Source organism: Gossypium raimondii, chromosome 11 (genome assembly GCF_025698545.1).
Source record: "Gossypium raimondii isolate GPD5lz chromosome 11, ASM2569854v1, whole genome shotgun sequence".
NCBI classification, from domain to species: Eukaryota; Viridiplantae; Streptophyta; class Magnoliopsida; order Malvales; family Malvaceae; genus Gossypium; species Gossypium raimondii.
In genome coordinates, this window is record NC_068575.1 from 59,225,956 (window position 1) to 59,241,253 (window position 15,298).

Below are 15,298 nucleotides of genomic sequence, written 5' to 3' on the forward strand. Positions count from 1 at the left end.
GCATTTTCGTCATGAATTGGAGCTTTTGTTTGTTCTTTCAGGGAAAAACAAGTCACTTTCTTCTGCTTTTTTTGAGTTTTATTTGGTGGATGATGGTCCCTGCACTGCTGATCTAAAATTCATGATTTCATCCAAGGAGAGCAGTTTTATAAACAATCGTTTATTAAGCTTGATTTTTTATTTTTTTATTTTGCTTTTTATTTAGATTCTGAAAAATATAGATGTTTTGCATTGTTTATAGTAAAAATTTGATTCAATTTAAAAATTAATTTAAAAATAATGTTAAATCAAGCATAAATTTACGTGAAGGTTCAGGTGGCAAACATTATGGGCATATCTGATTTTTTTATTGTAATATATTCCATTAAATTTTATCCATATATAATTGATGAAATTGGTAAATAAATTTAATTGTTAAGAATATTTTAGAAAAAAATTAAATATAGAAAATCAGAAATATATGGTGCGTTTAATTTAAAAATATATAAATCGTATTTATTTTCATTTTCATGAAAAAGTATTAAAAATATATGTTTGGTTGAAAACTAAAATTTAATAATATTTTAAAATGAAAATATACAAAATTTAGTGAACAAAAAGTTGCCTTGATTTTAAATTTTTCACTTTCATCTAAAAAACATTGTTTTTAATTTCCAAAATAAAATAAAAACTTCCAAATTGTTGTTTATATATATTTGTGAAAGAAATTGTTTATACAAGCGTAAAACTAAAGTAATTTTATATTTATATTCTTTTATAATTAATATTTTAATGATATATTTGTTGAATTATTAATATAATTATATTTATTATTTATATAAGCTTTCAAATTAACCTGATATGCTGTCTTATTTATCTAAATAATATTTTTAAAATTAAAAAATTACATAAAATACTTAAAAATACATAATTTATATAAATAAAATATAAAATATTAATTATATAAAAATATGTAAAATTACCTCCTCAAATATATTATGTGGATGAACCTAGTTTGATTCTTTGCTTTTAGGTCTGGCAAGTGGCAACTAATCAGATATAATTTATATATTATATAATTATGGCCATTTGGAAAGTACAGTAATTGTACTAAAGAGAAAATCATAATAATCAATAACCCTGTCATTTATTTATTTCCCCAACACGATCGCTACTATGATTTCCGAAATTTTGTTCCATATATATCTATTCCATTATTTAAATTTAAATTAAATTAATGTTATATATCAATTAAGAAAAGTATTAAAATATATTTTTATATTGGTTTAAATTACAAACGATATTTAAATTATATATTTTAAATTAATTTTAAATATTTTTAATCACTAGTAGTATTTAAGTTATACTCTTGTTATCTAAATTGGTATCCTAACAATTTTTCGTTACCCAATCTACCTCAACCATTAAAAATATTTCTAGCCAATCATTTTGTGACAAATTCGAATAAATAAATATTATTTTGTTACCCATCAGAAATTTGCCATGTGCCACAAAATAATTGACTAAAAGATTGTTTTAAACGGTCGGGATAATTTGAGTAATGAAGCATAGTTTAGGAACCACTTTAGGTAATAGAGTATAATTTAGATTTCGCTTATGCTTAAAGAAAATTAGGTAAGTATCACTTTAAGTAACTAAGTATAATTTAAGTATTGTTTTGTGATTTAAAATAAGTAATATTATTTACTATCATACTTTTATCTTTTATATTAATAATAAAACCATTAAAAATCCTACATGTAATTCACCATCAAATTTTACAAAACTTTCCTTTACCGCTTTAATTAAATTTTTATTTTAATATATTTTTGTACATTTTATTATTATACAATTTTTTACTTAAATTTATTTCGTACATATTATGCATGAGTTATTATTATTAATTTCAAACAGTACATTTTTACTTTTTGTATATTATTTTAAACATATAACAATACTCTAACTACATAATTTTCACATAATAAAAATTTAGTTAATTTTAAATTTATTAAATATCATAAAATTCTTAGCTTGCAACGCTACTAACAATTAATTATATTTTTCATCAAAAAATGTTCCCGAAACGAGAATTGAAAAAACAATGCACATATAAGTTATTCATTACAACATAAATATTAATTGTTTTATTATAAATAAAATAATAAAACAAAGATAATAGTATTATTAAATGAGCTTTTATTATTATTTTAAACGAAAATAGGTGATTTCGGAAAAGTTTTAGAAGGCAATGAATGCCAAAATAAAAGTTTGAAAATGAAATATTATAAAAGGATTATGTATGGTGTGTAGTATCTTTTATTAGATAATGTTAATTGCTTAATTTAATTAAATGTTAATCCAAAAGTTAAATCCCATAATTTGGATGCATGAGTTTCTTGTGATCACAACATGTCAAATGCATGAAGTTTTTATTAGTAATAATATTAATATTAGAAGCAATACCTAATTAATTACATGAATTAGTTGTGAATATGGAGTTTATAAGAATGCCAAAGCAATGGCATGATATATTGGTTATAATATAGATTCCATCGTGTTAAAAGCATGCCAAATTTCTACCCACATTTTTGTACAACTGATAGCATAATAATTATATCGTGGTCGTGGATATTGTAAAGTAAAATGTAGAGTTATAAAATAAGTAGATTTGAGTGCAAGTAAAAAACAAAACAAAAAAAAAAAAGTTTTGGCATGGTTGATAAATGCAAAGATTTTGGATTTTGAGTATTTAGATTTAAGATTTATTATACATAATTATATATGTGGGTCTCCGAGTCTAGTCACGTGTGAGTTTTAGTTTATTTAGTCAATCTTAATGTAATTTATTCCAATTTATAGTTAATTCTTAATTGTCTATGTTATAATAGTTTGATTATACACTTTGTGATTACTTGAATATATAATTGTATTTATACTTGTAAACTAATAATAATTTTGAACTAAAGTTTGAGTACATATATTATAATTTTGATATATTAAAATAGGTTAAAGGGTCTTAAAAATCTCTAATTTAAAAAAAAAAAACAAAAGAAAAGAGAAACAAGTAAGCCACTGTACGTTTGCACCCAACTGAGCCCTTAAATGTTAAAAATACAATTAATTAATCCATTTGGCCGTTCAAGTTAACGATAAACTATTACAAAGTAACGACAATTTCTTTCTAGGTGTTTTTGCCGTGTGATAGCCAGGATTGTGTCACATGGCAAAAAAATGATATTTTGCATTTTAAACATAAAAAAAATAGAAAATTATAAAATATTAAAGTATAAAATATATAAAATTATTATAAATGACAAAATTATAATAATTATAATAAAATTTCAAAAATTAAAAATTACATGAATAGTTAGTGTGCAAATGAAAAAAGTTAGTTTTTTAAATATTTTCATATATTTAGAATTTATTTTATAATTTTATGTTTTATAATATTTTAAAACATTTTTAAAATTTCAATACATTTAAATTTTTTAATATTTTCTAAATTAAAAAACCATTTTTATAATTTTCTATATTTTAAATTTTTTGCACTTTAATATTTTTTATTATTTTTATATCCTTATAATTTTTATAATTTTAAATATAAAATATCAATTTTTATCGTGTGGCACAATCTTAATAAGTCACGTGACGAAAAGCCCTAAAAAAATATTATTATTACTCTATAATGATTGACCGTTAATTTTAATGCTCAAAACATCTATTTGATTGTAATTTTAATATTCAAATATTATTTAAATAAAATATAAATATATATTTTTTAATTCAGGAGCTTTTAAAACTCATTAACCATTAAAATATGATAGACTTGTACCGAAAAAATCAATAGATTAATAAATTTTTACTTTTTTAATTACACTCTTATGTCTCCTAATCTCTTGCAAAACCCTCAATGATTAGCCTCTAAAAATACTGTATTTTTTCCCACTAGCATTGTAATATATAGATAAACCCCCCACAAGTTTAAGGATATTTTCGATTCATGTGCATGCCACATCCCTCAAATATCAACCTTTTTATTTTTATTTTTAAATACCCTTATTTAAGAGTATTTTAATTTTTTTATAAAAGAATAACATTATAAAGAGGCCATAAATGGGATAATCCAACGGTGGAACGACCACCATCCGCGGAAACACGGAGACGATTCCGCCTAAGTCTTTGGAATTCGCTTCCTACTACGCAGTACGCACTAACAGTTTCCGATTAATAAAAAATGGGATAAAATCATAGGCCAAAATCGATTTCATTGATTAATAGATGTATATAAATCGTACATATGAAAATTTGACACTATTAAATATATTAACTGATTCCTTGTTTTGAATCCCTCCCGTTTCGGGAATTAGCAAATGAGCAAATATATATAGGATGAAAATTTGTTTTTCATTTAATAATATTATATAATACATTTCAAGTTGTAGCCAATTTATCATGTGTTCATAGATGAAGGTAGAAAATTTTGTTTAGAGAGATTAAAATTAAATTTTAATTTTTTATATTTAAAATATAAATTTACCATTTGAATAGTCTATATCTTTATTTTTATTTTTAGAGGGATTAAAGTGTAATTTTATTTTTGCTAATCTTAAATTTTAAAAAATTTTAAAAACCTAAATTAAAAGTTTTCCATTTTAAGAGACCGAGGCCCCACCAACCCTGACTACACCCCTGCACGTGTTTATCTTCTTTGAAAATAATCACTATTTAAAACATAATTATAAAAAAAATTAAAAATTCAATTGTTTAATATAATTCTCTCAATTTTTATACAAGTGTTTTTAGAAGGGATGCAGGTACAATTATATAGATTAACAATGATAATTATATAACTTATTCTGGATCAAAAATAAAATTAAATATAGTTGACTGAATTTTATAACTTTTATAATTAAATTAAAAGAAATAATAATTGAATCTTATCATTGCATAAATGTATTTTATGTAATTATTATCCGTAAGTTACCTTTATGAATTGATTATTATTAAATGAACAACAAAATAAAGCAAATTAAATCGATGGCTTTCCTTTTATAAGAAATGAAGATGGTACTTGTGTTTGAGTCTACAATATGCCTAAGCCACCTCTACCTTACTCCTTTTTAAAAAAAAAAAGTTCATCATAATTTTGATTAAAAAATGAAACGCTAAACTGAACTATTAGCACCTAATAAACGCACCCACTCACTACCAAACTAACCCAACCCCACGAACCCTTGGTTTCGATTTCAACCTTTTTTTTCTCCTTTAAAACCATTCTTTATCTCTCCCACTTTCAAATCCCTTCTCTAGCTATCCCTATTTCGCTTTCCCTGCTATTCCAAGCCATTTTTATCTTCTTTATTGTTGCTTGAAACCCAAGTAACCGTTTCGTGAAGCAGCCAACCGGCACTGGAAAGCTTAGGGATTCATGAGTTGCAACGGGTGCCGAGTCTTACGAAAAGGATGCAGCGAGTCTTGTATTTTACGTTCATGTCTGCAATGGATCGCCAATCCTGAATCGCAAGGCTTTGCTACTCTTTTCGTTGCCAAGTTCTTCGGTCGTGCGGGTCTCATGTCTTTCATTTCCGCCGTTCCAGAACCTCAACGTCCTGGTATTACCGCTAAAATCTCAAGTTGTTCTGTTTTTTTTTTTCATTTGATTGTACAATATGTATTCTGAAGTCTTTGTAATGAAACTATTGATCAGCTTTGTTCCAATCACTGTTGTTCGAAGCTTGTGGGAGAACAGTGAATCCCGTGAATGGAGCCGTCGGACTTTTATGGACCGGAAACTGGCATGTTTGCCAAGCGGCGGTTGAAACTGTTCTACGGGGAGGAACTCTCCGGCCGATACCTGAACTTCCAGCTCCGACAGAATCTAATGAAGCATCCGAAGCTGCCGGTACTGCGGACATGTGGAAATTGCAAGAAACAGCGACAAGTCTGAACTCCAACTGTCGTTTTTCATCACATAAGCGTAGAACCATCGGTGAGTTGAAGAAATTACAACCGTCCGATCTAGATCTTTGTTTGACTCCAAGCTTTAAAGGAAACCGAGTGCTGGATAATAGACGGCCCGGGACTCCGTCTGTGATCTCGGATGAATCTGTCACGACGGCGACGTGCTCTGAAAGTGGGTTTGCAGGTCAAGGGAAGTTACTAAACTTGTTTGTTTAATGAGGCAATAAAGAAAATAGCTTTTCTTTTTGGTGAATCTAACGTTGAAATGATCTAGTGTTGCTGTAATGTTCTTTTTCTACCCCAATCATTACTTTTTGCAAATGATTTTTGGAGGTTTTAGATTATTTTTGCGGCACGTTTTCTCGGAAAATTCATGTTCCGACGAGTGTTTTTTTTTTTTGGTAAATTATCAGCACATGTTTCTCTTTTTTTTCAAGTACTGTATTAAAACTGTGAAAGAGAGAAAGAATGAATATGCATATAATCCTTAAAAATTATCCAATTTTGTTACTAAGTGATCTTTCCTTTTCCTCGTTTTCGTGAATAAAAAAAATGTTTTTCTTTCTTGATCACAATTACTTTTCAAAATATTCCCAACAATTTTAGTTGAAGTACAGTTTGAAGTGAAATCAATTAATGGGGACCAATTTTCGTTCCTTACGTTCATAACAGTTGTTATAATTGTAAAAGGGGTTATCGAGATCAATTTATATATATATAATAATGATAGTCACACTGCATGAACCAATTAAAGCTACGGAACAAAAATTGTACTCATAAGTCATTTTCCAACACCAATTCAGACTTTTTTCTCCCAATTACCCGGATTCGTTCGGACAAATAAACGCGTGTATATCGATTTTATAAATTATATTTTTATCCAATATAAATACTTAGAAAATAAAAATAAATTCACGTAACTTTCAAATTTCATTTCTAAATTCTAAAAAAAGGCAAAGGGCGAAAACATGCACTCGTCTACTTTTATTTTTCTCGTAATTATCCATAATATTAAAAGAATAAATTTGAGAATTTAATTGTTGGGAAGGAATGGGGACCTTTCGGCGCTTAACAGACAGCTCATTGGCAGGCGACTTTTGCCTTTTGGAGAGTGCAAAGAGGCGTACGTGCAACTAATAGCTTCGTCAGCTGTAACTCCAAAAAGGAATACTCTTAAAAATATTCTCAATTTAAAAAGAAATGCATCAAAATATTTAATCAAAATGCGTAAATGATTCGTACACATGTTAATGAAATTCATGCCAAGGCAACATTTTAATAAAATTAAACAGTGTGGATTGTTTTTTTCTTCTTAATTTATTTATTTTTAATTTCTTATATCCAGTCCACTTAAGAGTATTACCCATTCTATCCTTTCCTCATATCATGGGAAATTATGGGTTCCACATCATCGCATCACCGCATAAATAGTAGAATATAATACAATAATTATTCATCAAATTATAAAAGATTTGTTTAATAAATACCTTTTATTCTTATAAAATTTGGAGAGATGATGGATTTTGCAGGGTTGCACCCTACCATATGGTGTTTATGTAAAAAAAAAAGGTTTATTGAATGAAAATACTTGAGGGATTATCATATTATCGAAATATAAAAGTATCATCATCAATACATATGTTACGCATTAGTTTATTTGTATTGAAATATAATATTTTGTTATTGAGTTAATAATATATAAGATTATTTAGAAATACATTTTATAAAATTATTCTTATAATTTTTTTTGCTTTTATACAAAGGATGAAGTTTATAAATTTTTATTAATTAAGTTATTTTAATTTTAATTTTTAATAATATATCATCATTTACTTTATTGATAATGTATAAAATTATACACTGTCAATATATCAAATATAAATATTATATATAATATATCTTAAACACAATTATAACATGAAGTAAATAAATACACTAATTGTCTTATTTTAAGAACCTAATAAACTCCATGTTTATTACATGGTAACACAAAAAATTAAAATGAAATTAATAATAAACATTTATTGTCAAAGGGATAAGAGAATGAATTTTAACCAATAAAAATAAAACAACACAACTATTTAGTAACATAATAAACATTTTGCTATTAAAAAAAACCTTTTAATTCACATAAAATTAAAATGATATATATGTACTACCAATATTAGAAATATAATAATCCCAATATGCAGACAAAGACATAGTCATACATTTTTTAGGATTGGAGGGGAAGCAGCGAAAAGATGAGGGAGTGATAGGAACAATTTTTATGACTGCAAGTGGCCAAGTTGGGGCAGCACCCTGAAAGTATATGTGGGGCCGACGTTACTATCCTTCGTATTTTAGGTTAGATTTGGTACCAACACGATAAAGAATAATCTTTATAAATATATAAAAAAAAGTTGAGCACTTATAAATAATTAATCAGTCATAATTTATATAAATATAAAATAACTTGAGTAAAATTATGACAAAAATACGCTAATCACAACACAAGCACTCGGCTTTTAAGCTTCATATTTAATTACTTTTCTAAAACACAAGTACTTGGCTTTTTAATACGGCTAATTATACTATGCTAAAGATGTTATCATATGTTTTCATAAAATAATAAAAAATAATTTTTTTATTTCACCGTATAGAATAACTGTTCTTTTACGTTTATGTAACATGATTAATCATGTTTATTACAAATATCATACTTACGTATTGTGTAACAAAAAATGAAGTTATTAGATTAGATCTAATGTAATGTTAGATAAGAAAAAGGAAAGAGATAAGGGGACAGAGAAATGTGTAAGACACGAGGAGTTCACGCGAGGAGAAAGCACCGGTCCGACGATAAAAAGGATACTGAAGAAAGTTGATATTGGAATCAATATAGTTGACTTGAAAAAAAAACAGAAACATGCAGGGTAGCCCCCAAAACTCTGGGGGGATATGTTTGATATTTGAATTATCTGCTGACGCTGGGGAATGTTTTCTTGAACGTCACCGTCTGTCTCCCTCCTTATCTCTTCAACAGTTAAAACCAAATGCATTCATTTATGAATTTTGCCCTACATTACCAATAATAAAAAAGATATTTATGAACAATAAATAGAATTATATCTGAATAAATTTAAAGCAAACTACTTTAATTAAATGTTTTGCGAGTATGTGCTAAAGTATGATAATAGAGATTGAATTATGAGATATAACAAATTTTTGATTGAATGTTTCGTTTTAAATGCTAAATTGTGGGGCATCCTCAATGGGTTGCCCCTTATTCAAGATAAAAATTTTAAAGGTGTTTAAGAATATTCAAAAGTCATCATCGATTCAAAATTTACCCTTATTAGAAGAAGTCATCAACTTCTAGCGAAGGTTGGGCATTGGTACAGGTTAAAACCTGACAATTTTTGACGAAATCCCAATAGAAGTGTTAACAATCTCTTATATTGTTAAAGCAAGTGTTAACCTTGCTCAAAAGTTTACTGTGTAATTAGTTTATATTAAGGTTTTATTTCAACAAAAGAAAAAAAGTTTCGCAAACGCATTAAACATAAATCTAGGTCTACTTGTTCCAATTTAACCTACCATTTCTATATTTATTTTTAAGTTTGATGAATCTAAGACCTTTAGAATGATTATTATGAGCAATTTTGACTTGCAAATGGGATTCAACCAAGTAAGAGGGCCTTCAATTCAACGTAATAAGCCCAAATGAAGGGAAGATTGTCCGTCGCTAGCTAGCTTTTATCCAAACATTAAACATGTTGGGGCTTATAATATCATTGGGTTTTGGCCTATTAACATTTGGATTTTAGAGCCTATTCCAAGTCAGCATTTAGGCTTTTTAATTTGTCAATAAGCAAACTGTTGTTACAGGTAAAACTTGGAATCAGCTGGTTACTATAAATTATACAACTTTCACAGCTAGGCAACTCATAGAAACTATACAACTCTCTCGTTTACGGTTAATCCCCAATTATTACAAAGAAAATCAAAAGTTGTACTGACAAGCTTAGTATCAAAAAGTCTACCTCTTACTACACCCTTTAAATGATTGAACAAAATCTAACATGACCTTAGTGAACCATTATGCATCCTCTTGTTTCTTTCTTGTTATATCGAGTACAAAAAAGAATTCCGAGGCAATAAAACTAAATTGCTCAGATCGATACACCCGACTTTTAAATTATCAATTAAAAATCTACTTTATTTTACTTGCCATCTCAATTTTCAAAAAAAAAAAAAAAATCCACCTCAGGTCAAAACTTATTGTATTCGGATTACTTTATTATTTCTAAAAACAAATCCCAATTAACCTAAAAATTATTATAATCTACATTGTCAATAAAATAAAAATTCCAGATGATATCTTGTATATTTAGGGTGTAATGAAATGATAATAAAATAATTAAAATTACACTTCATATGGATGGATCTATCATTTTATTTCAAGGGATGAAATTTCTAAATCCGAACAATTTTTTTAATATAAAAAGTGCCAATGTTTTTCGGATATTTTTTCTTATCAAACAAATCAATTTAATATTTTTAAAAAGCATGAACGATTTAACTGTAAAAAAATTAAAAGAAAAAATCACATTATTTAAAATTAAAGATTTCTTTTCAATATGCAAAAAGAATAACTAATCCTATACTAAAAATTTCATAAATATCATTATAATTCTAAAATTAAATTAAAAATTGGTTTTAATCATATTTCTCAATACTAGGAATCCTAAATTACACATTTCACTTCTTCAAGGCCCATCATACATTAATTTTGAAATTTGACTTTAAAATCCATATCCGATCTCTAAGTTTAGTCTTTCAAGGCCCATCAAATATTAATATTTGATTATTATTATTAAAATCATATAATTAAAAACTAAAAATAATAAAAGAGATTTGAACCTTAAACTGTAATCTATTAATTGGGTGTTATCCTTTTAAAAATAATTTTGATTCAAATGATCATTATTGTACTAAAAAATTATATTAAAAAAATTGTATTTCACCTCACTAATTTTACTTATGAAATATAATAATTTCAGAACTGATGTATATATAATGTGTGATTAGTTAATTTAATATCCATTTAAGACAACAGAAAAATCCAAGCTTCTCTAAGCTATGATTGGGTGGATTATTTTGGCTAACACCGAACAAGTACATTACTCAAAGTAGAAAAACTGTCCCTATGCCCCCCCCCCCCCTTTATTTTCTTTCTTTGTTTTTTAATCTTAATAGCTCAACATTCGAAGCTGGTGGTTGTATATGTTTTGGGTAAGTTCCTCAATACATTTAGAATTTTTATATGAATACCATGCCAACTGGTCTTTCAATGATCATTAATTTACTACAAAACATATGTTTTTATCAGTTTGGGCACCTTTAACCACATGCTTTCATTCCTTATTTACATGTTTGTTATTTTGTTTTTAAAGCTTTCTTAACCGGAAGGTATTATTGCACAATACAAACACGATCCGAAAAAAAATTAGGATGAGATATTAAATATAATATAAATATATAAATTAAAATTTATAAAACACATTAAACGCGAATTATTTGACAATTCCAATCAAGAAACATGGTCTGAAAATTTCTATTTACCCCACATGTCTTTTAGTCTTTGTATCTCAAAGTTATGGAATCTTCTTCAGAATTCTCACAGTTTATATTTAAACCTTAATTCCTTAACTTATATGATTCTCCTTTTATGGTTTCCATAGATTCTTCTTATACTCTTCTTTAACTGCATGCATTTCGATAAATTAAAAAATGGATTGATATAATAAATTATTTACGGGGAAAAATGGCAGCGAAAAGTTTGTCTTTCTTTGATTCTCTCCCAAATTGTAACTATCTTAATTTCATATACACAATTTTGAAAGCATATAAAAGGATTTGATTATGGAATAATATTTGATGCGTTTTAAGTTTTTAAGCATATGAATTTGGTTAATTTTATATTATAAAATTATTAATATGTTACCATACAAGTACACAATTGAAAATTTGTCTTACTATAACTTGCAAACATTCTGTCTTTCGCACACATCAAAATACCATGGGAATTACGGACATACAAAATAAGGCATGTCTTGATAATGATGTGATGGTATAAAAATCTTGAAATATAAAATAAAATAGATAGGATACAAATTAAAATAAAAAGAAATTGAAGTAAAACTTATCCTTAAAACACCCATTATTTGCTTATTGTTATTATATTAGTGCTGGCCATATTCAATTGTGGGACCGCTTATCATAACTCTGTATATGCTTTTGGATTACCAAAAAAAAAAGTAAGATTATTCAATTTAAGATCAAAATATTGTATATTATTTTATTTGATTCGTTTGATTTAAATGTATGATTTTATTGTTTAATTAGTGGAATGTAAAATTATTAAAACAATTTTTTCTAAATTATTGTTATAGAATTTGTTTCAATTATTTATTATAAAATGGTTGAAGTTTATAATATTTATTGTACTATAAATTAATTTCATTTTTCAAAGAAATAAATTGAAAGCGGAAATAACAAGAAGTAATTAGACATTTTTACCAAAATAGGGTTAAACATTTTTATCAAAATACATGTTATTTGTTATGATATAAAAAATTATATGGTAAATTATTATGAATGTAAATTTTAAGTAGAATGAAATAAACAAAATATTATTTTTTAGCTAAGAATAAATATATAATCCACATGTTACTTAAAAATATCAAACAATCGAAGAAATAATTCCTTAGGTTTTATTATTGTTTCATTTTTATTAAAATAAAATGAGTTAAAATCATTACAAATAGGATAAAATTATAAAAATCTCAGTTAGTATGGGAATTTAATATTACCTAAGCAAGTCTTTATATTTTAAAATTTTGATATTATTGGGAATATAAAGTTATTAGTTCAAAGTAGGAAAACCTTATTTGAGAACATAACTTTACCTCGAAAATATAAAATTACTTAACTAAATGCACCCTAAAAATCAGTATCTTTTGTCAACATATACTTATTATTATGTTCTTACAATTGAATCCCACCTAGATGGAGAAATGAAACCGTACCATACATAAAGGTGTTTTGCTATAGTTGATAAAAATCTTACACTTAGCAGAGAAAGCAAAAGGGAAAAATGAAGAAGAAAAGAAAAAGAAGACAACATGACAAGGGCAAGAGAAAAGAAATAATTTGTTCATGATAATGAGAAAGAAGTTAAATGTCATATGGCCCATGTGTGAGAGTAAGCGAAAGCTTAAAAAGCCATTCAATCCCCCACGCCTCATTACATGACAAAATCCCAACTCCCACATCTAGACAAGCCCTTGGCCGGCTATCCGCACATGCCACCAAAATCCAACCCTAGTAGCCCACCTTTTCTCCTCATCCTTCTTTATCCTTTATATTGCCTCTCACACTGTTCATCTCTTTCTTTGATTGTAACAGGGTATGTTTTGAATCACTGTTTTGCTGTTGTTTCGTTGTATCCCCTATCTTTAGCATCTGAAAAGGCTAAGCTTTGTTTGCAAGAAGGGTCTCTTTGAAGTTTGAACTGTCCCTTTTTAAGTTTTTCTTTCTTGAAGAACATCAAATCATCACAAAAGCTGAACTATCAAATTTTTCTATAATTCATTTGCAGATATTTCCGAACCGTACTATAATTTGGTGTGGGGGTTTTTTTGTCACTCTATTCACCAAAACTTTGTGGCTCGTTCCCCAATAACAAGGTAACCACTATTAGTCTGGTCTTTTTCTGTTTGTCCTCTCTTCTGATACTATCTGAAATTCTTGCTTATTGCTGCTTTGTTTTTGCCTTTGCTCTACTCTCGTTTTGACACTCGCTTTCCCTTATTCTCCATGTTGCAATTCACTGGAACCCCATCACATTTCTTGCACCAAATCGCTCCATTTTCGATTCCAACCATGAATAAAAACCAGATTCACCAAGCTCGTCCATGGCCTGGATTCCCTACCTCGAAGGGTTTAGCTAGCTTTGGTGATGCCAATTGCATGGAACAGCTTTTGGTCCATTGTGCAAACGCAATAGAAAGCAATGACGCCACACTTGCGCAGCAAATCCTTTGGGTTCTAAACAACATTGCACCACCAGATGGTGATTCTAACCAGCGTCTGACATCTGCTTTTCTTCAAGCTCTCATTGTCCGAGCAGCCAAAAGTGGAAGCTGCAAAATGCTTGCAGCAATGGCGAACGCTCATCGCAACCTCTCTGTAGAAACCCACACTTTTTCTGTCATCGAGTTGGCTAACTTTGTGGACTTAACCCCATGGCATCGGTTCGGTTTCACCACAGCGAATGCGGCAATACTAGAAGCCGTTGAAGGGTATTCCGTCATTCACATCGTTGATCTAAGCTCGACATATTGCATGCAAATCCCTACATTAATTGATGCCATAGCTAATAGGTTCGAAGGACCGCCACTGGTGAAACTTACAGTTCCTGGTGTTCCGAAAGATGTGCCCCCATTGCTTGATCTAACATATGAAGAGTTAGGCTCCAAGTTGGTTAACTTCGCTAGGTCACGCAATGTAATGCTGGAATTTAGGGCCGTCCCTTCAACTCATGCCGATGGGTTCGCTTCTTTGATCGATCAACTTCGTCTTCAACATTCAGTATATGCAGAAGCTGGTGAGGCTTTAGTGATAAACTGTCACATGATGCTTCACTACATACCAGAAGAAACTTCATCTCCTTTACCCAATACAAACTCAAACCCTTACACTTTCCAACCAACTTTGAACCCATCACTTCGAACAATGTTTCTCAAGGCGCTTAGGGGATTAAACCCAACAATTGCTATCCTAGTAGACGAAGATGCGGATTTGACATCGAATAATTTGGTATGCAGATTAAGATCTGCATTCAATTATCTGTGGATACCATACGATACAGTGGATACGTTCCTTCCAATAGGAAGCAAACAAAGGCAGTGGTATGAAGCTAATATTTGTTGGAAAGTAGAGAATGTTATAGCTCATGAAGGTTTGCAGAGGGTGGAAAGGGTTGAATCAAAGAGCCGATGGGTGCAGCGGATGCGAAACGCTCAGTTTAGAGGGGTTAGCTTTGGGGATGAAACGGTTTCGGAAGTAAAAACAATGCTTGATGAACATGCGGCTGGATGGGGATTAAAGAAAGAAGATGATGATCTTGTTCTTACTTGGAAGGGCCATAATGTTGTATTTGCCACTGCTTGGGTGCCTGGTTGAAGAGGTTTTTTCTTTCTTTAGAAATTTATAATATAATAAATGAATTTTCTCTTGTACTATTAATCTCTGATAATCTATAGAAAAGTTGAATAACGTAGTATTCCCAATGAAGTATTATTTTGTTCAA

At 28.4% G+C, this 15,298-nt stretch overlaps 2 protein-coding genes across 3 annotated transcripts; both read left to right on the forward strand.

Annotated features, from left to right (window-relative positions):
* The first annotated feature begins 5,197 nt into the window (after positions 1-5,197).
* Positions 5,198-6,261, forward strand: LOC105802239 (LOB domain-containing protein 38). Of its 2 annotated transcripts, none has more exons than XM_052623293.1 (2): positions 5,198-5,591; positions 5,714-6,261. In XM_052623293.1, the coding sequence occupies exons 1-2, from the start codon at positions 5,408-5,410 to the stop codon at positions 6,154-6,156; spliced, it is 627 nt and encodes a 208-aa protein (XP_052479253.1). In that variant the 5' UTR covers positions 5,198-5,407; the 3' UTR covers positions 6,157-6,261. The 2 variants fall into 2 exon arrangements, with proteins under 2 accessions (XP_052479253.1, XP_012489212.1); XM_012633758.2 differs by having other exon boundaries at positions 5,206-5,591; positions 5,687-6,261.
* A 7,418-nt stretch (positions 6,262-13,679) lies between these two features.
* Positions 13,680-15,282, forward strand: LOC105802238 (scarecrow-like protein 32). The gene has a single exon (XM_012633755.2). The coding sequence runs from the start codon at positions 13,804-13,806 to the stop codon at positions 15,169-15,171; it is 1,368 nt and encodes a 455-aa protein (XP_012489209.1). The 5' UTR covers positions 13,680-13,803; the 3' UTR covers positions 15,172-15,282.
* The last annotated feature ends 16 nt before the right edge of the window (positions 15,283-15,298 follow it).

What these genes read in the sequence shown, in the direction of transcription:
- LOC105802239 (XM_012633758.2), top strand. Translation starts at nt 5,408, where the DNA reads ATGAGTTGCAACGGGTGCCGAGTCTTACGAAAAGGATGCAGCGAGTCT. An exon ending in TCCAGAACCTCAACGTCCTG is followed by an intron (nt 5,592 to 5,686) that starts GTATTACCGCTA and finishes ACTATTGATCAG; the next exon opens with CTTTGTTCCAATCACTGTTG.
- LOC105802238 (XM_012633755.2), top strand. Translation starts at nt 13,804, where the DNA reads ATGTTGCAATTCACTGGAACCCCATCACATTTCTTGCACCAAATCGCT.